Source organism: Trematosphaeria pertusa (assembly GCF_010094035.1).
Source record: "Trematosphaeria pertusa strain CBS 122368 unplaced genomic scaffold BU26scaffold_9, whole genome shotgun sequence".
In the NCBI taxonomy this organism is placed as follows: domain Eukaryota; kingdom Fungi; phylum Ascomycota; class Dothideomycetes; order Pleosporales; family Trematosphaeriaceae; genus Trematosphaeria; species Trematosphaeria pertusa.
In genome coordinates, this window is record NW_022987220.1 from 1,668,072 (window position 1) to 1,691,297 (window position 23,226).

Sequence of the window (23,226 nt, forward strand, 5' to 3'; positions counted from 1 at the left end):
TATACACTTAATACAATACACCTCACCCCACATGATGTATTCCTCAATTGCCTACTTCAACATGGGTTACGTTCGCCGTGTTCGCTACTATCGCTTTCTTGGCGAGTTTGGTGCAGGGGGATCTAAGTCTGGAGGAAAAGAAGGCTGAAGATACTGCTGAGCTGCAAGCGCAGGAAGAGGGCGGAGCCTGAAAACATTCAACCTATGGCCTTTGCCAAAGGTCACTACCATCATGCCTTATCCAATTATCGATCAACTATACCAACGTCATACTTACACATCAAGATCCCACTCGCCAATCTCTCAACCTTTGCAACTTTCAGTCCCCACGCTCGGCTTTCTCCATCCCCGCTCGCAACCATCTTCACGCCACTTCCAATCAACACTGGCATTACAGCCACCTCAACGATATCCACCAGACCTGCATCCAACAAAGCCCTCGCCAACTCCCCGCCTCCGAACAGCCATATATCCTTTCCGTCGTCTTTCTTCAACCCTCTCACGAAACCTACAACATCGTCCCTCACTACAGTAAGTTCTGGGTGGTCCTCCTCCTTCATCGTCCGACTCACAACAACGACTTCCTCCTTCGTTCTGCTCTTAAGCGGATTTTGGTCTCCGTACGCAAGCATTGTTTCGTATGTCTTGCGACCCATGACGAACTTATCGAACTCTGCATATAGCTTTTCGAAGTCGATAGATGGGTCTTCGATGATCCATCTCGTAGAGCCGGAGGAGGAGGCGATGAAGCCATCCAGCGTAGTGGCGACGTTGTAGCGGAGATGGCGCATCGTTGCGAAGTGCGGGGAGGAGTAAAGCACTTCCGAGTGGAGAAAATTGGGATCGATGAACTGTCTGTGAGGAGCAACTCTCATCAAGGAGTATATATTTTCAGACGGCGATAATCTCCACTCCTTGGCTTGCGAGAAAGCCAAGTGTTGCCTAGTCTAAGACCATTTGCGGATCGAGGCATGCACCATCGGTCCGCGCATCCCTCGCATCTCTCGTTCATACTTCCCTCTACAGTCTACCGCGCATCTCAAAGATGGAAAGCGCCGAGCTTCACTGACGAGGAGTCGCTTTCCTCGGAACCGATTAGGCATCGACGGACCAAACTGCAGCCTCAGCCTTAGGAAAGCCCCGCAACCCCGCTAATTACTTTTTTTTTCGCCGCCTCCATACGGTGCCCATGATCTCGGAGACTAAAGAACGAAAGCCAGGCGAAACAGGAGAGGAACACAATATAGTCGGCTATGAGTTGGCAGGTTTGCCCGACTGTGAGAAAGCTGATGGATATAGAAGGCTTGAAAAAGCCGGGGCGGCACATCCACCTCTGCCCGAGTCTAGAAACTGGAGTATGCAGGCTGGAAAGCCCAGAGGGAAGTGTATCCACTACTTGAAGAACTTGCCAAACAACTTTTTCCCCTCACCCACGAGCGCCTTGACCTCTCTTTTCAGATCATCGCTCCCACCACCTCCTCCACCTCCACCGTGCCCTTGGTTCCCTCCATAGCCGCCAGTGTGCCCCTGGCCGCCGCAACCTCCCGCATTACATCCATACAAGAAGTGATTCACCTCCCCGCAACACCGCCCACAATACCCATCCCCCATAAATGGGCCACCCTGTCCCCACCCCACACGCATAACTCGCGCCTTCCTGCCTTCCCACCCCGTCTTTGCATCCGTCGCATGAAATACGGCCCATACTTCCTGTCCTCCGGGTCCATTGACTGCGACGAAATTCCCATGACCTGGCCCATACGGTGGCGTGTCATCGCGGCTTGCCTGCAGTAGTGGCCGGTTCGACTTGGCCCAGCTCGTCGGACTTAGCGGATGCCCACCGGTGTAGTACAGCACATTCATCTTGTACTCATGTGTCCAACTCCCCGCACAAGAATACACGATTCCCGCCCATCTTCCATCCGGAGAGCATAAGAACTGCGGTCCCTCATTGATCCCGCTCTTGCCGGAGTACTCCCATGGATTATCCGGCGTACTTATGCGTATAGGATGGCCAGTACACTGTGTCGGGGACGCCATCTCGATGATGTAAATCTCCTGCTTCGATTCGTCGGACCTGGTGGCGAGCGGCCAGCCTGAGTACACGAAGAGGAGGCCACCGTGGAGAGAGATTACGGTGCCATCGATGGCCCATTGATCTTGGGGCATGCCTTCAAGACGGCCGTGGAAGGACCAAGCGGAGGAGTCGAGTGGTGAGTGATCGGATGGCGGGCCGGAAAGGACGTACATGCGGTGGGAGCGGTTGCCTTGGGCGGGGTCGTCGGCGGCGAAGTAGAGATACCAGCGACCGTAAAGGGAGTGGATTTCGGGTGCCCAAAGGTCGCCGGAATAGGGTGTGTTTGGTGGAGGGCGCCTATTCAAGTTAGAGTAGGGCTCATTCGCGGGTCTATTTCGAATGTAAGGAAAGCAGAATGAACCGATGACGACGAGATCAAGAGAGGCGCGGAGCGTAGAAAGATGACTGTTGATACGCAGAGATGGATTGATTGCACACTCTTACCATATCACATCCTTACGACACCGCTTCTCAAAGTCGAAGAGACTATCCGCCGACCATATCTCGATGCGGTCGCCGCACGTGAAGGTCTAATGCATATGTCAGTCAATTCCACCACCTCTCACCCCATCCTGCTCCCTTCCCAAAAGTGAAGAAGGCATGCAGGCGCCATACCATATAATAAGTCCCCTTGTCCCAAAGCACATATGGATCCGCACATGACCTCTCTGTGATGGTAAGAATATGGTCATTATACGGCGGGAGCTGCATATGCGTGTGATTCGCAGAACCGGGGAACGCCATGATGCAGACACGACCGGCTTCCCTCCGAATCCTGATTCCGAAGTAGTCGTTGATTGGCAAAGGAGAGAAGTTGAAGAAGCAGTAGAGGGAGAATATATGAGAACGAGAGCCACGAGGTGATTAGCGTTGGAGCAAGCATTAGTCGGAGCCCGAGTGTGGCGCAAGGTTAGTTACTCGTGACGAATCCGCGTGACGTCATCACGAAACGCCGAGAGTGTTGGTGCTGCAGCAGAAGCTTCTGTACGGCAATGCTTCACGGCTGCGAGAGGTCATGCGGTATTGCCCGCGTGGGTACTGAGAGACAGCCGGTTGGGGGACGCAGGGCGTTGTCAGGCGGAAAGCTTGAAGGTGTGGCGCGGTGAAACCACACGCCACACATCGCGGGTTTCTACGGCGTCAAGGCATTACGCGGCAGAACGATGTGCCGGGTAAACGGAATGAAACTCTCTACTGCTTCTGTTTCGAAAACCTCGACTACGGCAGCAGGCGGGTAATACCGACTGAATAGAGCAAGGCAATCCCGCCATCTATCCGTTGAAGATCGCAATCAACCAAGATCGCGCCCGAAAGATCTGTGACGAATATCTCGGGCGCTCCCGATACATTACCTGCATCTCCACAGGCTGTGTAAACTGTTCCGCTCCCAGCGAACCTATTGCTTCAAGCGCAATGTGAAGGGAAAAAAGCAGTACTAGATAATCAGGGCCGTCACTCGCATTCCACGTGGTTCTATTCTTCTCGCTAGTCTTTTTAAATCCATACAAGCCGCATTCACACCCAGCTTCCAATTATCAAGGTGGGTTCACCGTCCACACAAGATACGCCTTAGTACTATAATGCCCACTATCTAAACGAGATATATGGTATAAGACGCATACAGGCAAAGAGAAACATCCACGGTCGTCTCCATACAGACACTAAAAATAATTTCGGATATACTGAATACTTCGCATCGTTCCAAAGCAATGAGCGTCGCGACGTCAAGTTAAACTGACTAGGTGTCCAATAGAAGCGTTGAAGGGAAATTTTCGGCAGGACACAAGAATCGACGCCCCAACATCACGCCAAACCCGAGTGATGTACCAAACAAAGGGAAAAGCGTTGCTCGATAAGTGAAACAAGAAGGGTGTATCCAGAACGGCCGAAGGGAATAGCGGTGCACTTAAAAGTCGTTCTTGAGCATCTGGTCGACGGTGAGCTCGCCAGTCTCGATGCGATCGACGCGGAGGACGAGTTCCTGGAACGGATCAGCATGGAGATGCTCAAAACGGTTGTGCCTCTTACTTACCTTTAGAGCTCTTGCAGTCTTGAAAGCTAACGGTGGTATTCTCTCTCGTCCACCGTCTCTCACATCCACCGCTAGCATGTTTTGCCTGCAGTCTTCAAGGACTTCTACGACAGGAATCGCGTGCTTCTTGAGCGCCGGGTTTGAAAGCTCTTTGACGGCATCGTAGGTCCGGGTTCCGGTGTCCTGCACAGCACGCGAAATGTCTTGAATATAGTCGGAGATCTGCTGCTCGTCCGCGGGGGTAGAAATTGGCGAAGAACGGATCATGTTGACAAGGGGCTGGATGCTCTGAACGAGGAGAGCCGTCTGGTCCTCGAGGTAATTCTACAAGCGTGTGAGAACGCCAGTCCGATTAGTAAGAGCGGGTTAGTATACCTTGAACTCAGTCATGCCAGTGTCCTTCTCGAAGCCCATGCCATTCATCCCAGAGCTCTGGCGGTCATAGCCGCTGTACGGAGAGCTGTAGCTGCTATAGGTTGTGGAAGCACTGCTGCCCCCTTTGCTGCGATGGCGCTGGTGACCAAGGCCCAGACCGACACCGTTGCCATTGCCATTGATACTGTTGGGGGTGTACGGGCTGTAGGCGGAATAGGGATTCGGCTTCAAGGGCATTGGCCTGTCATCGTCCTCGTCGCGCTCGAGCTCGTCCTCCGGAGTGGGCCGCACCTTGACATGCTTGACGAGCTCCACAACTGCGGTAGAAAGATGGCTGGTGGCGGCGTCCAGGAGGCTGACAGGAGAGAGTCCGCCAGAAGATGCGTGGTTCTTGCTGGCGGTGATGAGATTGTTGGCGGTTGCGCTGACCCGAGACTTGAGCTTCGCTTGCTGTTTCTCGGGGCTTGCCACATCACCGTTGACGCTGCTGCTTGGTGATTGGAGCTGCGAAAGAGGCGTATTGTCGATGTCTCCGGTGATTGCGCGGACACATTTGACCACGTGCCTCATGCTTTCGAGGATTTGTTCGGGGTCGGATCTCCGCGCCACCTGGAGTAGCTCGTCGATGCTGAGCTGGAATTTCGTGACATGCACATCTTTCACTGCTCCGTCTGGGGTGGTAAAGCTAGCGTCGCGAGTATAGTTGCTGATATCGGGTGACGCGAGCGAAGACAGACCGATGGAGGAGGCCTTCAGGTTGCGGAGCTGCGTCTTGGCGCGAGCATACCGAGATTTCCAGTCCTTGAGCTCTGCCTCTAGCGACGATACCTGGTGGGCAAGCCTTTCCTCCTTTTCCAGAGCAGCGTCGCTGCGGGACGACAGCTCCCTCATCTCCTGCAAGAACGTCTTCGCATCTCTGCGGACCTCCTCCGTGATCTGCTGCTGTTCATTCAACTCCCGCTCCAGCTCCTCGCACCGATGCCTCCATTCACCGTCTCCGCTATCGTATGCTTGCTGGCGAGGAGTTGCTTCAAGATCGGCTATCTGAGCCCGCAGGTTGCGCTCAACGTCGGCATTTTCGGTGCGTAGCCTGTCGATCTCGGAGCGGAGGGACGAGTTGAGAGTCTCGGCCTTCTCAACCTTTTCCTCGAGGGAATAGCGGAGGTCGTCCCATTCAGCGCGCTGGGTGGCGGAATTGCTATCCCGCATTCTATCCGCATCCTTCAGCCTTTGCAGCTCCTCGTCTTTGTCTCGCAGGGTCCCTTCTAATGAGCCGACTTTGCCCTGCAGCTCTGACACGTGGTTTTGTAGGTCTGTAACCATCTTCTCCTGCGCCAGGCTCACGCTCTTTGCACTCTTGTTCGTCTGGCGCCGAGCCGCCGCACCCTCGAGATTAAAAGCGTCGTCATCGTCCGCTGCGCTGTCATCGTCGTCGTCCTCCACCATGGTCCCTTTGTTCGGCACAATCGTGTTCTGCTGGAATGTCTTAGGGAGCGGGCGCCCGAATTCGTTCGTCTGCGAGCCGGGCCTGAGAGCACCGGGCGGGGCTGGCGGTCCAGGCGGCGGCGGTCCATTGCGGAATCCTCCCGGCGGCGGGCGGCCCCCGCGCATGCTGTTCGGCGTGCCCACCCGACTCGGCGGCCCTCTGCTGGTCTGGCTCATGATGCTGCCCGCGGGACTGCCTGTTCGCGGGATATCCGCGCCTGTAAAGCGCGGGAAGCGCCGTTCCAGCTCGTAAAAGACATCGGTCGCGAGCTGGCGGAACCGCTCGAGGGGCAGCGTCGACAGCTTCTGCCGCGCCTGGTTGCGCTTCGGGTGGAAGTTGTTCTTGGGCAGGAGGAACTTGGGGGTGTCGTTTCCTGGAGCGCCTGGCCCGCCGCGCTTGCGGTCCTGCTCCCGCCGCAGCGACTCGTCGTACACGTCAGTGCTCAGCTCCTGGAACTGCACGGCCGACAAGCGCGTGAGCTTGTCCTTGGCCCTGCTCGGGCGCGGATTCCCCTTCTCGTCGTTGAGATAGGGCCCCAGATAGGCCTTCAAGACGCGGAAGTGCTCGGCGAGCGTCTCCTCCAGCACCATCATCTTGCGGCTGCTCATGTTTGCGTCGCTGACGCTCTGGGCGTACAGGCCGGTGCCGTCGCTGGAGCGCCCCACGGAGCTGGGCGGCGAGGGATTGCCGTTGGAGCGCGACATGGGCATGCCATTGGGCATGCCGCCATCGGTGGTGTTGGTGCTGCTGTGGACGGAGGTGGGCGGGGTGATGCCGCGGTTGCTGGGCGGCAGCGTGGGCGAGTACGGGTTGTCGCCGGTGATGTTCTGGTAGCGGGTGATGGGAGACCAGTCCTGGCTGTCGGTCGAGACGGGCGAGAGGGTGCCATTGCGGCCGTTCATGGTGGTGTTTCACGGGGCGGCCGCGGTTGCTGCTAGCTTCTTGGGCGGTGCGTGTAGTGCGGGTCGGAGTGCGTAGGCAGGCGTCAGTGGTGGTTGCCCATGCAGGCGTCGCCGTGGCTGCTGGCAGGGCACAGGTGAAACCCGGGACGTGGTAGGAGGAGTCGGGCGTGGGCTCTCTCGGCTCAGCTCCGAAACGCAGCTCACGAGCGGATGTGGAAATGACGGCGGCGACACAACAAAGAGCGCAGAAACACAGTCGGAGGGAGCGTCGGGACAGCGGCAGCGTCTAGTCAAAGAGCCCGCGGAGCAGCAGCGAGGGAGCGCGGGCGGCGAGGGAGCGAGGGAGGGAGCGGATGCGCGCGAGGACAAAGGGCGACTCTTAAGGGGAGCGTGGACCTTGAAAATGTCGGTGATGGGGCCCCTTTCGCTGCGTCTTGGCCGGGCGGCGCGCTGGAGGGATCGCGCGCTAAGAGGCAGAGGCCCGGCCGAACGAATAATGGCAGGGGCCGTGGGCAGCGAACCGCCGGGCTGTCTACCACAGTATGTACCACTGCTGTGGCACTGCTGTCTGCAGCATCAGGCATCTAGTATCGCAGAGCCACAGCGCGGAAGCTGGAGAAAGAGTGGCTGCAGCGCGGGAACGCAGTGTGCATGTCTGAGAGTCACAGTACATACCAACGGCGCGCGACAAGACGGCGGCGGGTGTTCGCGCGCCTGTCAACACCGCAATCTTGGAAATTGCGGCCCCTGCGCGCACGGCGCGAGTCGAGAGTCGAGCCCATCCCGACGCGCACGCGATCACCGGCCACAAGGGTGGACACTCGCCATTCATTTCGCCGAGACTCTACATACCCTCTCCTTCTCAGGAGACTGACAAGAGTAGTGACATAACGCCCCTTCCGCCGCCGGTCCCGGCGCACTTCTCAAGTCCAACGCCACGCCCGCCCACGCTGATAATTTCCCTATCGATTATGCGCCCTCGACTCCCCGCAAGCCAGAATCCCGTGCATACAATCTGCTGACTCCAACACGTCAAGACCTAGCGCGCCCGCTTGATCTTGGTCGCCGGCTGCTTCCTGCACTCCGGACACAGCCAGTCGCCCACCGGCTCCTCCTTGATGCCCACGCAGTCCCAGTGGAACCACTGGTACTCGCAGTTGTCGTTGTCGCATGCCACCATGTCGCCGAAGCTGACCCGCTGGCAGAAGCAGTACTTGGTGTCGTCCGACTCCTCCTCCTCGTTCTCCCCGCCGCCGGCCCCAGACATCTCCTCGTCCTCCGTGCCTGCCTCACTGGCCACGCTCTCGTCGTCAGCCGTCGTCGACGGCGACGCCCTGGATCCGCCCTTGCGACGCTTCTTGTCCCGCGACTTCGCAGTAAGGGCCGCCTTGCGCAGCGGTTGCTGAGGTTTCGCCTTCTTCACCGTAAGGGCGTGCTTCTGCGGCGCCTTGGGTCCCACGCTGCCCGCACGCGATCCCGGCGTCGACGGCTTGGGCGTTCCTGGGCCAATCGAGGATTGCCGGACTAACGAAGACGGCGGTCCAGGCAGCGGGCCCGTGTTGAGGTTTGGGCGCCGACGCTTGCTGTCGCTGCTGGCTGACATCTCGCGTTCTTGTCGCGCATTCGCCTGCGCCGCGTTTTGTTGGCTGGCGAGCCGTTGCTGGTTCATCAGGGCCTGTGCTGTCATGTTTTGTAGGTTCGGGTGATTCCTTGCGTTCATGTTCGCCACATTCGTGATCCGCGCGATGGCAGCATGAGCAAGATTGGGGCCGCCAGGTCCTTGGTTGCCCGACACAGTCTGGAGCGGTGTGTTCGCCCCGGTGTTGGTCAGCGAGGATGGCGGCACCCTGTTGTTAGGGGAGTCCCGCAACAGCGAGGGCATCTGAAAATCCGTGGGAATGGATCCGTCGTTTTGCAGGTCCCGCAATTTAATGTCTAGTCGCTTGACCTGCCGGTCCATCTGCCCATACGTGAGTAGGTGATAAACTAAATGGCCATCTGAATACGTACGAGAGCTGCCGCCTTTTCCACCAGCCCAATCTTCTCTTCCTGCAGAATCTGCGCTCGCTCATAGTGCTGCAAGATGATCTTTGAATACGGCTCTTCTTTGGGGTTCTGCACAAGGCTGCCGTTCAGTTTGATGAACTTTTGCAGGCTGCTGTCGCGCATCGCAATTATGCTCCTGCTCTCTTGAATCTGCTGGTCTTTCGCCTGCACTTCTTCGTAGAGATGTGTTATCTCGGCAGGAAGATTTGCGACTGCAAGGCAATTAGCTCGTCACGTAGATATTCGTGAATGTCCCATACCGTCGTGAATGAACTGCTCCAGCACCGTGGCGGCATCCTCTGCGATTGCCATGATGGGCGAGTTAGCCCTAAAGGAGGCTTGGGGTAACCAGGTATTGGTTGGTATAGGTATAGAAGCTCAACTAGAGTCCGAATTCGACGAGCGTTTGATGGATTTCGATCAAGGTTTGATGGAAGTGGTGGTGCGAAGGTGTGCGAAATGGCGCCCGAGTGAAGGAAGCAGCCCCAGCGGCAGAAGAACAGACTCGGACTTTTGGCTGCCTTCCAACTCTTTCACTCTGCAATCACTACCCGAGATATCGTCAATACGACTCTTTTGTTTCGAACACTTTTAAATATCCTTTGGACGCGTCGTAGGCCGACGTTGGTCTCCCCATGCAGGTCCGGGCTTAACAAAGCAGCCAGATCGCCCGCCACTAGGCGCCCCTCACGTGCATTTCTCGCCAGCATGGCCAATTACGATTCAGATGGCGACGAGGGCGTGGCCACCGAGTCCAGCGACTCTTCCTACGCCGACAACGAGAGCAGCGGCGGCGAATACACAGATGACAACCTAAGAGAAGAGTACGAGCAGGCACAACAGAAGCCGGAGAAGGCTGCATTTACGAACACCGGCACTCGTTCATCGGCGCGCAAGAACAAGTGGGTTATTAAGGATATCCCCGTCCGACCCACCCCACCTGCGAGGCCCAAGGTATGTCTTTTCAGTTCTGCATCGTGTGCGCCTCGGCTGACTGTCGGAGAAGAAGACCAAAAACGCGCAGAGGTCGCGTGCTAGAGCGTCGTCTACCCCGGACGCTTTCGACCCTATTATTCGGGCTCGCTGGGAAAGGCGCCGCTTCGAAGAACTCAAGCCTCATTCATTCACTAACCCTTTTATCCCAACCAACGACGACGTGCAACGGTGGGTAGCTGACGGGACACCCCAAAGACTCCCGTACCCAAAGAGATTCACCCAGGTACCCAAGCTCGACCCTGTTGTGGGGAAGTCTGCCATGCGAGTCCCCGGCTACGGCACGCCATCCAATGGACACTCGGGCCCCATTGTCGAGCATTACATGTCGCCAGATGATCAAGTCTTCGCCGCAGATTTCCAGTCGTTCAAGATCCTTAGCGATAACGAGAAGCGGCAGATAATCGCGCGCGAGGCCGAGGAGTACGGGATGGAGAAACCCAAAGGCTACAGCGTCTCCTTTCACTACAACCCGCATGTTGAATACCACCACTTCGGGAGTAGTCATCCCATGAAGCCGTGGCGCTTGACTCTCACCAAGCAGCTCGTCCTGGCCTATGGGCTAGAGTACTGCATGGAGTTGTACGAACCAAGGCCAGCAACCTTCGACGAGCTGGCCATTTTCCATGACCGCGAGTACCTTTCATTCCTCAGCAAGTAGGTTCTCGCGCACGAACCATAGCTATTCTTGCTAACCTCGTTGCCAGCGTCACGCCTCAGAATGCGAAACCGGATGACCCTGCATACCTCTCTTTCGGCTTTGGTGGCGAATCCAACGACTGCCCTGTCTTTGACGGCCTGTGGAACTATGTTTCAATCTACAGTGGCGCTTCTATGAATGCAGCCTGGAACTTGCTGAACAAGCAATCCGACATCGCCATCAACTGGTCCGGCGGCCTGCATCACGCGAAGAAGAACGTTGCATCGGGCTTCTGCTACATCAATGACATCGTCCTCGCCATCCAGCTTCTACTTACGCAAAACCAACGCGTGCTATACATCGACATCGACGTCCACCACGGCGACGGCGTCGAGGCCGCCTTCGAGTCCACAGACCGCGTCTTCACTCTTTCGTACCATAAGTTCGGTATCGATAGAAACGGTTACCCCTTCTTTCCTGGCACGGGTAATATCAATGAGATGGGGCCAACGGATCCGACGAATCGTGGCAAAGGTCACAGCCTCAACATCCCGATTGACGACGGCATCGACGACGACCAGTACAAGTGGCTCTTTAAAACTATCACCGGCGCTGTAATCAACAAGTATAACCCAACGGCTATCGTTATGCAATCTGGGGCCGATTCGCTTGGCGGAGATAGGCTTGGTAGGTTCAACCTCAACATCAAGGCGCACGGTTTCTGCGTCGAGACGGTCAAGAGCTACGGGCGGCCGCTTCTCCTTATTGGCGGAGGCGGCTACACCCCGCGCAACGTCGCGCGCACCTGGTGCCATGAAACGTCGGTTTGCGTTGGCGCGGAACTACATAGCAAGCTACCGGCCCACATTCCCTACATCCAAGCCTTCCAAGGCGAGGAGAATGGTGGCGGTATCCTGTACCCTGACCTGCACAACACGAAGCGCCATGAAAACCTTAATACGCCACAGAAGCTGCAGAAGCTGGTGGAGCAAGCCATGGAGAACTTGCGGTACATGGAGGGGGCACCTAGTGTCGTAGTTAACACGAGGGGAATCACAGAGGAGCAGCTCATGCGCATACGCGAGGCAATTGATCGAGAGCTCGAGGAGGGGGAGCAGGAGAGGGAGACGCTGCTGAGTGTTGAGAACACTCGACGCAGGAGGGAGAGGAATACTGGCGGCAGAGGTGAGCGAGGACTGAGATAAGGGTGGCATATTTTCGGCGCATTGTTCGTTCAGTTCAGACCCGGATTGGTTTTGGATATGGCGTCTCCTGGAGATACCCATCCTTTGCTGGTATGGCAGGGTAGCTAGATACAGCCCGAGCTCCTATTGTACCATTGTCGGTATTTATCGCGACGTCATCTATGGTTCCTGACCACTGAGACATGGCGTGGCATAGGGCTAGACATAGGGCTAGACATAGGGCTAGACATAGGGCAAAGCGTTGTCTCGCACTCCTCGTTCCCCGCCTGACGGCGCAAGCTAGGAACTGGTGGCACAGCGCAGCTGCCCATAGATAGTTAGTAAGCATGGTGTTCGAGATGGGGGTCTGCGGCCGGAAGCGGGGATGCTCGTAAGGCGTCCCGGTCCCTGCTCGGAATGCTTTTCGGAATTGCACGCTCGGGCCTCTGTCGATCGGTCGGAGCGGACATATCGCGTCGGAGATGTCGAGTACGAGCGTGTACAAGAGGTCGTACATGTATGTCCAGAATGGCTCGAAGTTGCTGCCTGGTGTTTGATTTCAGCCGGCATGTGTGTGCGATTGTTAGTCCGATTCGATCATGGTCCCGGGTGACTGACGAGCCCAAGGCAAAGCCGTTCTCTGCATCGGAGACGGCATGGAGGCTCGAGGAAAAACTTCAAGTATAGGCTGCGGACCGGAGTGGCTTCCTTCGGTCAAGTCGGCATGTTCGCGGTGAAGAGGGCATCATCTGATAAGAGGGGTGAATTCAGCTATTACCTAGGTAGCCAATCATGCCTTGAAAGACGACACCGGACGGCGGGTTGGCTTTGTAAGCGCTCTTCTGCCTTACAAGAGGTTCAAGGCGATCGCCCAGGTCTCTCAGATGGCCGGGAGCTTCGTCCGTGTACGTGACATGGATGATGATGCTATATAGCGTTCCCCCCCAGGCCCACCAGCGCAGTTGAAGTTGGCCGTTCCCACAAACCGCTCTCGGGCCCGAAACCTGCTTCACTCTATAATCTGTCTTCCGCGTCGAGGGCACACAGCTGTTGACTCATCCGCGTCATTTCTAATCCGAATCCCCCCGCCGCCACCTGTCAGCGAGCGCCGTCCAGCTGGGAAGATCGGCACTTATTCTTTGTGCAAACACCGACGGCGGCCGATCTCGACAGGGATCAGGCGCATCCTCCAACCTCGCGCCCACCAGCGCCGCAAAGAAAGGCCTAAATCCGCGCGCCCCTCCCTGCCGGACACTCCCTCCCTCCCCCAATGCCTCAATTCCCACGTCGCCATGTCTGACGAGATCCTGCACACGGCGGCCGCCAGCGACCGCGTCCAGAAGCCGAACGGCAGCATCAGCGGGGCTTCTGGCGCGCCAACGCCGAACCCGCGCTCCTGCGTGACGTGCCGCCGGAGGAAGGTCAAATGCGACAAGAAGCAGCCATGCTCGAATTGCGCGCGCGCTAAGATCGAGTGCGTGTTCCCCGGGCCCGGGCGCGCGCCGCGGAAGAGCAGGAAGCCGCCGGATGGAGAGCTCATGGACAGGTTGCGGCGGCTGGAGGGCGTGGTGCAGAGCCTGAATGCGCAGGTCGAGGAACACGAGCAGGAGGCTGCCGACCGGAATGCGAGTCGGCAGGAGAGTGGCGCTGCGAGCGACTGCCCGTACAGCAAGGAGCCCAGCGTGGCCGTCGACACCAGCGTGGAGGGGCTCGAGAATCGGTTTGGCCGGCTGGTGGTCGACCAGGGCCGCAGCCGCTATATCAACAACAGCTTCTGGGCGAGCTTGAACAACGAGGTGCGCTCCTTCGCTGCATGCTGGTGCGCTATGCGGGGCAGGCTGGTGCTGACAGTGCGCAGGTCGAAGACCTCAAAGCCATCCTCATCGAGCCCTCCGACGACGAAGGCGACTCCCACGCCTCACCCGATTCGAGCTATTCCTCGCAGCACCAGGGCTTCCTGTTCGGCTACAGCTCCACCAATGTTGACATGCTGTCTCTGCATCCCACGCCCGAGCACGGCCGCCAGTTTTGGGAAATATACAAGGAGAATGTGGATCCGCTCGTCAAGGTGCTGCATATTCCGTCCTTCGAACCCATATTCCTCAACGCCGTATCACATCCCGACAAGGTGGCCAAATCCCTCGAGCCGCTCATCTTCGCCATATATTACGGGGCCGTAACGAGCATAATGCCCCAAGAGTGCGTAGATAAGTGGGGCGAGGAGCGAGCCGCGCTGCTGCACAAGTATCGCTTTGGGCTGGAGCAAGGGCTTGCAAGAGCCAACTTCCTCTTCTGCGACGAAATGGTCATTCTGCAGGCTTTTGTCGTCTTCCTCATTTTGCTGCGACGGAACGATGACGCGAGGAAGATCTGGACGCTCACCGGCCTCGCTGTGCGGATTGCGCAGACGCTGGGCATACACAGGGACGGCAGCCATTTCAACCTTTCGCCTTTTGAGATCGAGATGCGCAGGCGGCTATGGTGGCAGGTCTGCATCTTAGACGCAAGGGCGTCTGAGGATCATGGCTGTGATCCCACTATCGTCGAGGCCCAGTTCGACACTAAAATGGTACCCTCACCCTACATCACTATCTGTTCCAGCTGACTCTTCTTTAGCCCCTGAACGTCTATGATACCGACCTTGACCCCAACATGACAGAGTTCCCCGAAGAACGCCAAGGCTTCACCGACATGACATTTTGCCTCATTCGATTCGAAGTAACCAACATCTTCCGCCGCATCCTGTACATCCCGCCGGGGCCGAGCCGGTGCAGTGAATTCTTTGCCGCGCTTACCATTCCCGAAAAGGAGAAATGGATCAGCGAGTGTCATCAGCGCCTGGAGGACAAGTACCTAAAGAACTGCGACATGTCAGTGCCGCTGTACTGGGTGACGGCGACAATATCGCGCTTGGTCATGAGCAAGATGTGGTTGGTTGTGTATCATCCACATCAGCGCAAGGATGGCGGTAAGTAGTTGTTTCGGTTGAGCCTCCGCATATGCTGATGACTTCACAGGCGCGTCGCTTCCGCAAGAAACGAAGGATAAACTTTTCATTACGTCTCTCGAAAATATCGAGTACTCCATTCTATTGGAAACGGAGGCCCGCACCCAGAAATGGGGCTGGCTCTTCCGCACTTACGTCCAATGGCACGCCATCGCCTTCCTGCTCTCTGAACTTTGTGTACGAACCAAAGGCGAAGCCGTCGACCGGGCATGGCGGGCACTCGAAGCCACTGCCGGTCGATGGTGGTTTCCACTCGGCGAATCCTCACCTTATCGCAAGGGCAAGGCAGGCTGCCTCTGGAAGCCCCTCCGAAAGCTGATGGCCAAGGCCAGGGCCGCGCGAGAACGGGAGCTAGCCCTCGAACGCGCAAGCCAGGCCATCAAGAATAAGGGCATTTACTACTCCGATTTCCCCCACATGATGGATCAACTACCGACAGATCCGCCCCCAGCGAACCAACCGAGTCCGGAGAACCTGGACAAGATGCTGCGCCCATCAGCGCCCAGGCTGGGCGAGATGCCTATTGCGAAGCCTCCCAGTTGGGCTGGAAGCCCTGCGCTGGGTAACATAGACTTCTCACTGCCTAGCGGCGTCAGCACGGTACCTGTGATCACTGAAAACGACCATGGTCATAGTCCACTCCCAGGGACGAATAGTGCCAAAGATCCAAACGCTGTGCAGAACTTTCAGAGCCTCAGCGAGCACGGCCTCGACTACCTGATTCGCGACGTCATGGGCGACGTTGCATTTGACGGGTCATCTATTCACGACGCTCATGACGAAGGACATGCATATGCCGGTGCCCCACCCAACCCTCGCAGCATCAATAGAATCACCAACGGCACTTTGGCGCTAACCCAAGGCGCCTTCACGCAAGAGCCGAACGCATTCACGAACAGCGACTCTTTCAACAACAGTCCGGCGGGTATGGGTAGCAGTGGCCAGAGCTCGAACTCGCCCGTACTGGACGGGGAGAATATGGACTGGACGGGTTGGGATGATTTGGTGAGCCAATATGGGATGGAAGGGCCGCAGCAGGTGCCGACGGCGAACGGGGCGGGGCACTTGGGAATGGTGCATTGGTTTTAAGAGGGGCGTCTCTGACGAATACTTGGATCCTGGTGAGAGCAAGGAGGAATAGCCCCCCAAGACGGATCGTCGCTCCTAGCTTGTCTGGAGGTGTAAGATATGGGCACACGGGGTTGATGGGGTAAGGGCTTACGATGACGGCGTTATGGGATACCCCCACTTTAGTATGCCTTTTGGGGCATATGATATACCCGTGGCGCAGGATGGATTGCGTCTTGTTGGAAAAGGTCGGGGGGTATGAGATGATGTGATGTACTTGTAGACTGAAAAAAAAATATCTCCGTCTTGCATCAGCGCTCAGGCATCCAGGCCTTGCGATATGATATTTGAGGGCGGTGTACGCTCTATTTCCTTCAGCATGAGCACCGTGGATGATCCCTTGCCCAATGCCTCTGTTTCAATATGCGGCTCTTTTGGGGGTCCTGGTTGAAAATGGGTGGGCACCAGGAATACAGCCGGGCTAAAGTCGGCCCCTGCGGCCGGCATGCACGTCTAGCTCGAAGGGGCAATCCGGAGACCGGGAAGGACGCGAGCACGTGGGAGGCGCTAAGTGCCGGTGCTGATAACCTTATCGTCACCGCCTCCTTGTCCCACCTTCCAACGTTCGACGACAAGACATTCTGGACGCGTTCTTCTCCAAGGGTCTGCTCGAACAACCGGGCTCATCTCATCTGTCTCTCAATGCCTGCTATTACCAGCGACACACATAGCTCCGTTCCGTCTGTCGTCTCAGCCAATTGAGGGTTTCTTCCTCGCATCCCAGGTTCCTCAAAGCAGCTTGCTTTTTCGTTTCTTTTTCTCCTTCTGCCCTGACACCCTGCACTCCACGTTCTCCTGCGTCTCTGACAGGCTCGCCCGCTGACGGAGAAAATTTTCGATTTCTACGCTACGCTTAAAGCTGCCGCATGGACACGTGTAGATGGCGCACCACTATTACACCGAAATTTCGACAAGACGATTTTCCTCCGAGAGAGAGGTCTCCTAAAGTGACATCTCGAACTTGGATCCGTGCCGCATTTGCGCAGGCACTAGACTTTGCATTCCTCTTCTCATCCCTATACATCGATATCACCGAGGAGTAGGACGTTAAAACGAGGCGGTCTGTGAGTCCAAGAGCAAAATGTCCGCCGCTACGCCCACACCGCAAGATGCTGGGCTTCCTGCCCCACCAGTTCCCTCGGCACCCCCCGGTCCCGCTCCCTCATCCGGTGCGTACTCCTCGAAGACTGCTACGCCAACGACCCCTAGCGATACCAAACCAACCATCCTCCACCTCGGAGCCGACATTCGATGGAATCATGAGCTGTATGTGGAGTTGGGCAAGAGGTTCAGCATCGAGAGGAGTTACTCGATGGGGAGGGAAGACTTTAAGCAGGCGTTGAAGGGGAGAAAATGGGGCGATTTTGTGGGCATGTATAGGCCCTTCTGGAATACCGGGGGTGAGATGGGGAATTGGGATAGAGAGTTGATGTAAGCGGACGTTCTCGTATCTGCCCTATACACGTGATCATGCTCTCGCATGCAGCCCTGGAGTTCAAGCTACACTCGGGAGACGGGGAAGCCCTAGGGACTGCAAAAGGAACAGCAAGGGAAACGCAGAGCAAGCAACGGACTTTTGGTGGGAAAGGATCTTACGCCTGCTGTTGACTTCACTAAGCAGTTTTTCTAGTGGGAGCATATACACTAACGCTTCTTAGAGCTCTCCTCCCTAAATCCTGCCGAATATACGCCAGTGCTGGTGCAGGCTTCGACTGGGTCGACACCAAAACTATGGCCGAGCACGGTAGAGCCACTCCCTACGCCTTCCTCATTACATTCACTAACCCGTCAGCAGGGATTGTGTATTGTAACTCCGCATCCGCCTGCACAGAGTCCGTCGCCGATGCAGCTATCTTCCTTATCCTTTCCACCTACCGTTCCTTCGTCTGGTCCTTCCTTGCCGCCCGCTCATGCGATCCCACTCAATTCAGCGACGCCAACCAGAACACCGGAGCGGTAACACATAATCCCAACGGCAGCATTCTAGGCATTATCGGTCTAGGCAAGATCGGCTATCGGCTTGCCCAGAAGGCGAGCACTGCGTTTGAGATGAAGATCTGGTACCATGATGTTGTCAGATTTGAAGACAGAGAGAAGGCTCTAAACGCCCGCTGGTGTCCTACCCTCGAAGAGCTCCTCCAAAACTCTGACTGCGTCATCCTCGCCACTCCCTTCTCCGGCTCCGTCCTCCTTTCCACCCCTCAGTTCGCCCAGTTTAAACGCGGATCACGCCTCGTCAACATCGCTCGCGGCAAACTCATCGACGAAGAAGCCTTAGTAAATGCGCTAGATGATGGTATTGTATCAGCAGCGGGCCTAGATGTGCATGCGAACGAACCCCATGTGAACGAAAAGCTGGCGAGCAAGAATAATGTTATGGTGCTGAGCCATACGGCGGGCGCCAGCGTAGAGAGTCATGTGGGTTTTGAGAGGCTAGGGATGGAGAACCTGATCAGTTTTTTGGGAGGTGGGGAGGCGATTACGCCGGTGAATTTGCAGTGGTTGAAGAGGAGTGATTGATCTTTGGAGAGGGAAAGAATAGTACCTCGGGAAGCGTGAGTCAGATGCAAGGACTGTGCCATCCAGGGAATGACTGGGGTGGAAATGGTACTGGGGGAAGGGGGGGAGGAAGGGGGAGAGACCTTACTTGTTCGTACTCTAGCACCCGGGAGGAATGATACCGTTACGAATTGGGATCAGATCCTTTTCCTTCATGGCTTGAGCGTGGACACCAACACAAGTAGATGCTTTACCTTGGTTCTGAACAGCCGAATACAACACCTCGATAACAGGGCATAGACCAAATGCTAGCCATCCGAGTTCTGTATTAGCTTAGTATTGATAGATCAGTAGCAGACATGCTTATATATCTGGGGCCGGGGCGTGAGCTGGTTTAAGTGGAACTTTGCTGGCTTCTACTGATACCTATACCCCGCAAACTTTCATTGATTGATCGTAAAATGGCGCTGTGGGATGCTTACTGCTACAAGATCCCAGTACAGTATTCCCGGTCCGTCCTCTACAAAGGGAGTGGCACTTGAATACACATTAGCCGATCGCCCTAGTGCGCAGAAGGCATGATCTACAAGTACTCTCGTGCTCGTTGCACTGGTACTTATTAGTAGGGCATCTAGATTCCCTCGCAATAAGTGCATTGTCTATATACTACGGTTCGCGCGCCTCCTATTTTAAGGTTACACGTCCGACATCGGGGCCTTGGGGTTTGCCGCGAGGCCAAATGCCCGAGCGCACCCTCAATTACAGGAGGGCGACTCAGGCGACCCTAGCATTTCCATCAGATAATGATTAGATCAAAAGATAACGGCCAGGTCACGCCAGCAGTCCTCATTGGACGCCGCCCACACCAGGGGTCGCGGAGTTTTCCGGGCTAAGACTGAGTTTTTCGGGCTAAGACAATTCAAGCGTTCTGGGCCGAGCTTAGCGAGCTTGATCGAGCAAAACCGTCGTCGCTTATGTAGCGGGCGCGGGATCTCTGCTATAAACTCCACCGGCAGGACATGTCCGCGTCGTCACACGGCCCTGGTCCGACGGAAAGCAATAGCGCGAGAAGCATGACGGCCATCAGTCTTGCTCCGCAAGGAACGATGCACCGCTGGCGCCGACAACCGGGCTCGCGCACGCCTCTCTTTCCCTAGGGCTATATGAAGCCAGGACATCGCTCGGTCTTTGCTCTTATCAATCTCATCAGTCGTTGCGAAGCTCAACGCCTACCCCTTCCCCTACTGCGTCGTTTTACGCCGTGTTCCGCGCCGCGTAGTGTCATCATGGGTCTCAGTTTCCGAGGGCTGACCTCTTCGGCGCTCGTCGCGAATAATTCTGCCGCCGCAGACGCTGCCACGGAACATGTTTCCCATGTCCCTGCTTCCGTTGCAGAGCATACCAGCCTCGATATGTCCCGACGCGACGAGAAGCTCGGCGCACCCAGAAACCCTGCGACCACAGACTCGGACGAAGAGTTGACCAAGATTGACACCACTGCCGAGAAGGGCGTCCAGAATGTGCAGGCCATGACCTATGTCTGGTCGCGGAAAGACCTAATCTTGGCCTATATCGCGTGAGTACTTATGCCGGTGCGAATACTGTGCGGACACTGAATTAACCATGTACAGGATGTGGCTGATTGCTTTCGTCCTGGCGTTCGCATCTGGCTGTGTGAATACCCTGACGCCATACGTCACCAGCGCCTTCCAAGAACACTCGCTCACTGCTCTGACCGGCGTCATCTCCTCCATCATTGCCGGCATCTGGAAGCTGCCGTACGCAAAGATCATGAACATCTGGGGCAGGCCACAGGCCCTTTGCATTGGCGTCGCTGCAACAACCCTTGGTCTCATCATGATGGCTGGCTGCAATAATGTGAAGACCTACTGCGCTGCGCAAGTCTTCTACTATCTCGGCTACAACAGTATCGACTTCTCCATAACAGTCTTCATCGCCGATACTTCCAAGCTGAAGAACCGGGGCTTCTTCATCGGCTACGCCGCTTCGCCATGGCTCATCACAACCTGGGTATACGGCTACGCCGTTGACAGCATCGTAGCCCCAGACGGGATGGGCTTCAGATGGGGCTTCGGCGTGTTCACCATTGTCGTCCCTATTGTGTGCGCACCGCTCATCGCGCTGTTCTTCCTCAACGAGGCGAAGGCGCGGAAGCAAGGTCTTATCGAACCTCAGCCTGACAGCGGCACTTTGTCTCAGAAGGCTCTCTATTATGCGAAGGAGTTCGATGCCGTTGGCCTTCTTGTCCTTGCTACCGGCCTCGCATTATTCCTGTTGAGCTTCAACATCTACTCCTACCAAGCCAACGAATGGAGGTCGCCACTTATCATCTGTTTCATCATCTTCGGCGGCCTTCTCATTGTTGCCTTCGGTCTCTGGGAGAAGTACCTGGCGCCCGTCACCTTCGTGCCCTGGCATCTCCTCAAGAACCGTACCGTCATCTTCACCTATACCATGGCTGCCTCCCTATATACCGGCTGGTACATCTGGGATAGCTACTTCTACTCCTTGCTCATTGTCCTCTTCAACCAGAGCGTGGTACATGCGACATACATTTCCAACATCTATACCATGGGTAGCTGTTTCATCTGCCTGGTCTATGGGGTCGCTCTCCGCTATTATGGTCGGCTGAAATGGTACTCGCTGTTCTGGGGCGTCCCACTCACCATCCTCGGCGTTGGGCTTATGATCAAGTTCCGGCAACCTGACGTCGACATTGGATACATTGTCATGTGCCAGCTCTTTATCGCGCTAGGTGGCGGTGTTCTTGTTACTTCGGAGCAGACGACACTCATGGCTGTCTCCAAGCAACAAGATTTCCCAGCCCTACTCGCCTGCGAGTCAATGGTCATTGCAATCGGAAGCGCCGTAGGCTCTACGATAGCAGGCGCTATTTGGACGGGTGTGTTCCCTGCGCGACTCAAGGCGAATCTCCCAGCAAGCGCGATGGACAACTTCGCCTTGATCTACGGGCAGCTGACCACGCAGAGCAGCTATCCTTGGGGCAGTCCGACTCGAGATGCTATCAATCTGAGCTATGCGCAGACGCAGCGGTATATGCTCATCGCAGCGACGTGCATTTACAGCATTACGCTGGTGAGCGTCGCGCTGTGGAAAGACGTTGATGTAAGGAAGCAGAAGCAGAGGACTTTCGGACTTTTATAAAAGCCCGGAGTGGAGGGTGGTGTCGTGTGATTATTAGGCTGTGGTGCTGGAATTCGTACTGTTGTTATGGTGTCCGAGCTGTGCTGTATTATTATTGTCTTCATTCCTTCTTCGAACCATCTCACGACCGCTGAAGGAGCACAGCTGCTGGGGGAAGAAACGTCACGGCTGTCTTTGAACGAAATTGAAAAGGTCCGCTTAGCTATTAAGGCTCACATAACGGCCTTTCTCTTGGTTGACTGTCAAGACACGACGTCCCTCGCTCTCTTCGTATACGCGCCTCGTCCTGGACAGGCGCGCATTCTCCGCTGCTACAACATCATTAGGCGGTGTATTGGAAAGGCTGCTTCCACGCAAGTTGCTCTTCTGGCGTTAGACCCGCCACTTTGGTTTGAGCCTCTCCCGCTTGAGCTTCTTGTTTTCACGCTGCAGTATAAATCGCACGAAGAGCTATATCAGCATCGCAGCGAGTGGAAGGCCGGGCTGACGCTTATGGCAAGAATGCAGCGCGACTTGCCTCCATCCGAGGAGAGATACGACGTCCAGACCTACGTTGCGTTTAGTAGGGCCTCATTATCGAGAGACCGGGTTGGCTTACCTGAGACATGTTTCCGACAGCGTTGACGGATGCGACCCGCGGGAGTCGCTTTTCCCGCGCTGCATATCAGTGAAGGAGCGAACTTTGTCGAGAACTGCGGCCACCCTATTTCATTGACCGTACAGCCTGTACCAATTATGATGGCAGAGCTTATTATAGGACAGCTCAAGCGCCGGACGTTATGTGATGTAAGCCTTCCTAAGTTCTCACATCCGTTGGACGAGAACTGACGACAGAAAGTTCCTAGGGGCGAGAAGGACATTGAGGGTGGGATAAGCCTAGAGGGTTTAAGGACTCTATGCAAAAATATGGATGGGAAGCCCGAGCTATATGTTTGGAAAGGGTTCCGGGTTGCAATCTGCTCCTCATGGTCTTGTTCACATGAACCGACTCCCGCACTTGTTTCCTTCCGTCGTACAAAGTTGAACCCCCAAGCACTTCTCTGCACACCCTACATACTGCCAAGCTGCTGGGTCTCGATCACGGTGCGAAAACGCACAGAGTCATGGGCGCTATGTACACAGCCGCGGAGAACGGCCATTCAGCAATTGTCAAGAACCTCATAGACTATGGAGCGAACAGCGAAGACATAATGAGCTCAGCCGTCAGCAGCGGCTCCCTGTGCATGGTGCGGATGCTGCTCGATCGCGGCATCGACGTCCACAATGCCTTCCTAAATCCACTCTATCACGCTGTTAAGCTGGAGCACGAGGCTATGTTCCGCCTCCTGATTGAACGAGGGGCTGATCTACGGCGGCCTTTAAGGAGGGACGGAGGCGGTTACAGAGAACAGACGACCAGTGACGCTTGTATGGAAAAGGCGCAAGGATCGGAGTCAATGATGGCGCTTTTGAATGAGCACGGCGTCGACGTTGAGAGTTGGCCCTGGGATTTGATGGATGAAGATGAGCATAATCATTACCTTAGTGCCGTACTAGCTGAAGGGGTAGAGCAGCATGACGGGTGGTCGTGGGAAGCTCAGGAAGAAAACAATGCCCGGGTTGGTGAAGTACTAGCTGCATATGGGGAAGATGTTTGGTAAGTGGTGGGGATGCCAAAAAAAATTTTTTTTT

General features: G+C 56.0%; 11 protein-coding genes across 11 annotated transcripts in view; 7 read left to right on the forward strand and 4 right to left on the reverse strand.

The window, feature by feature from the left end:
• Positions 1–46: 46 nt before the first annotated feature.
• On the reverse strand, positions 47–926 carry BU26DRAFT_520755 (bifunctional deaminase-reductase domain-containing protein). Its single transcript, XM_033829364.1, has one exon. The coding sequence runs from the start codon at positions 873–875 to the stop codon at positions 246–248; it is 630 nt and encodes a 209-aa protein (XP_033682665.1). The 5' UTR covers positions 876–926; the 3' UTR covers positions 47–245.
• A 731-nt stretch (positions 927–1,657) lies between these two features.
• Positions 1,658–3,133, reverse strand: BU26DRAFT_520756 (glycoside hydrolase family 43 protein; the record flags this gene model as incomplete). The annotated part of the gene is made up of 3 exons (XM_033829365.1): positions 2,693–3,133; positions 2,522–2,607; positions 1,658–2,374 (listed from the first exon to the last, which is right to left on the reverse strand). Coding segments are annotated over exons 1-3 (763 nt in total), but the record flags the coding sequence as incomplete, so codon positions are not given.
• An 850-nt stretch (positions 3,134–3,983) lies between these two features.
• Positions 3,984–6,872, reverse strand: BU26DRAFT_430320 (cell polarity protein-like protein; the record flags this gene model as incomplete). The annotated part of the gene is made up of 3 exons (XM_033823871.1): positions 3,984–4,058; positions 4,110–4,433; positions 4,485–6,872. 3 exons carry the CDS (start codon positions 6,870–6,872, stop codon positions 3,984–3,986), a joined length of 2,787 nt encoding a protein of 928 aa, XP_033682667.1.
• A 201-nt stretch (positions 6,873–7,073) lies between these two features.
• Positions 7,074–7,828, forward strand: BU26DRAFT_351474 (uncharacterized protein). The gene has a single exon (XM_033822466.1). The coding sequence runs from the start codon at positions 7,276–7,278 to the stop codon at positions 7,744–7,746; it is 471 nt and encodes a 156-aa protein (XP_033682668.1). The 5' UTR covers positions 7,074–7,275; the 3' UTR covers positions 7,747–7,828.
• BU26DRAFT_351473 (uncharacterized protein) lies at positions 7,829–9,428 on the reverse strand. The gene is made up of 3 exons (XM_033822465.1): positions 9,179–9,428; positions 8,883–9,130; positions 7,829–8,832 (listed from the first exon to the last, which is right to left on the reverse strand). The coding sequence occupies exons 1-3, from the start codon at positions 9,228–9,230 to the stop codon at positions 7,912–7,914; spliced, it is 1,221 nt and encodes a 406-aa protein (XP_033682669.1). The 5' UTR covers positions 9,231–9,428; the 3' UTR covers positions 7,829–7,911.
• Positions 9,429–9,626: 198 nt separating this feature from the next.
• BU26DRAFT_566616 (uncharacterized protein) lies at positions 9,627–11,756 on the forward strand (the record flags this gene model as incomplete). Its single annotated transcript, XM_033833549.1, has 3 exons — positions 9,627–9,872; positions 9,922–10,568; positions 10,619–11,756. The coding sequence occupies 3 exons, from the start codon at positions 9,627–9,629 to the stop codon at positions 11,754–11,756; spliced, it is 2,031 nt and encodes a 676-aa protein (XP_033682670.1).
• An 877-nt stretch (positions 11,757–12,633) lies between these two features.
• Positions 12,634–16,148, forward strand: BU26DRAFT_520761 (uncharacterized protein). Its single transcript, XM_033829366.1, has 4 exons — positions 12,634–13,531; positions 13,594–14,304; positions 14,352–14,703; positions 14,753–16,148. The coding sequence occupies exons 1-4, from the start codon at positions 13,028–13,030 to the stop codon at positions 15,829–15,831; spliced, it is 2,646 nt and encodes an 881-aa protein (XP_033682671.1). The 5' UTR covers positions 12,634–13,027; the 3' UTR covers positions 15,832–16,148.
• A 596-nt stretch (positions 16,149–16,744) lies between these two features.
• BU26DRAFT_597652 (D-mandelate dehydrogenase-like protein) lies at positions 16,745–18,390 on the forward strand (the record flags this gene model as incomplete). Its single annotated transcript, XM_033835009.1, has 3 exons — positions 16,745–17,301; positions 17,529–17,614; positions 17,663–18,390. The coding sequence occupies exons 1-3, from the start codon at positions 16,952–16,954 to the stop codon at positions 18,388–18,390; spliced, it is 1,164 nt and encodes a 387-aa protein (XP_033682672.1). The 5' UTR covers positions 16,745–16,951.
• Positions 18,391–19,655: 1,265 nt separating this feature from the next.
• Positions 19,656–21,555, forward strand: BU26DRAFT_566619 (siderophore iron transporter-like protein; the record flags this gene model as incomplete). The annotated part of the gene is made up of 2 exons (XM_033833550.1): positions 19,656–19,945; positions 20,001–21,555. The coding sequence occupies 2 exons, from the start codon at positions 19,656–19,658 to the stop codon at positions 21,553–21,555; spliced, it is 1,845 nt and encodes a 614-aa protein (XP_033682673.1).
• BU26DRAFT_351640 (uncharacterized protein) lies at positions 21,524–22,385 on the forward strand. The gene has a single exon (XM_033822467.1). It carries the CDS (start codon positions 21,622–21,624, stop codon positions 22,177–22,179), a length of 558 nt encoding a protein of 185 aa, XP_033682674.1. The 5' UTR covers positions 21,524–21,621; the 3' UTR covers positions 22,180–22,385.
• Positions 22,386–22,667: 282 nt separating this feature from the next.
• The window catches only part of BU26DRAFT_506868 (uncharacterized protein), a gene marked incomplete at both ends in the record, with an annotated part of 957 nt that continues 398 nt past the window's right edge, over positions 22,668–23,226 (forward strand). The window contains one exon of the mRNA XM_033826956.1: positions 22,668–23,191. Within this exon, the coding sequence (XP_033682675.1) occupies positions 22,668–23,191 (524 nt within the window). The remainder of the gene's footprint in view (positions 23,192–23,226) is intronic.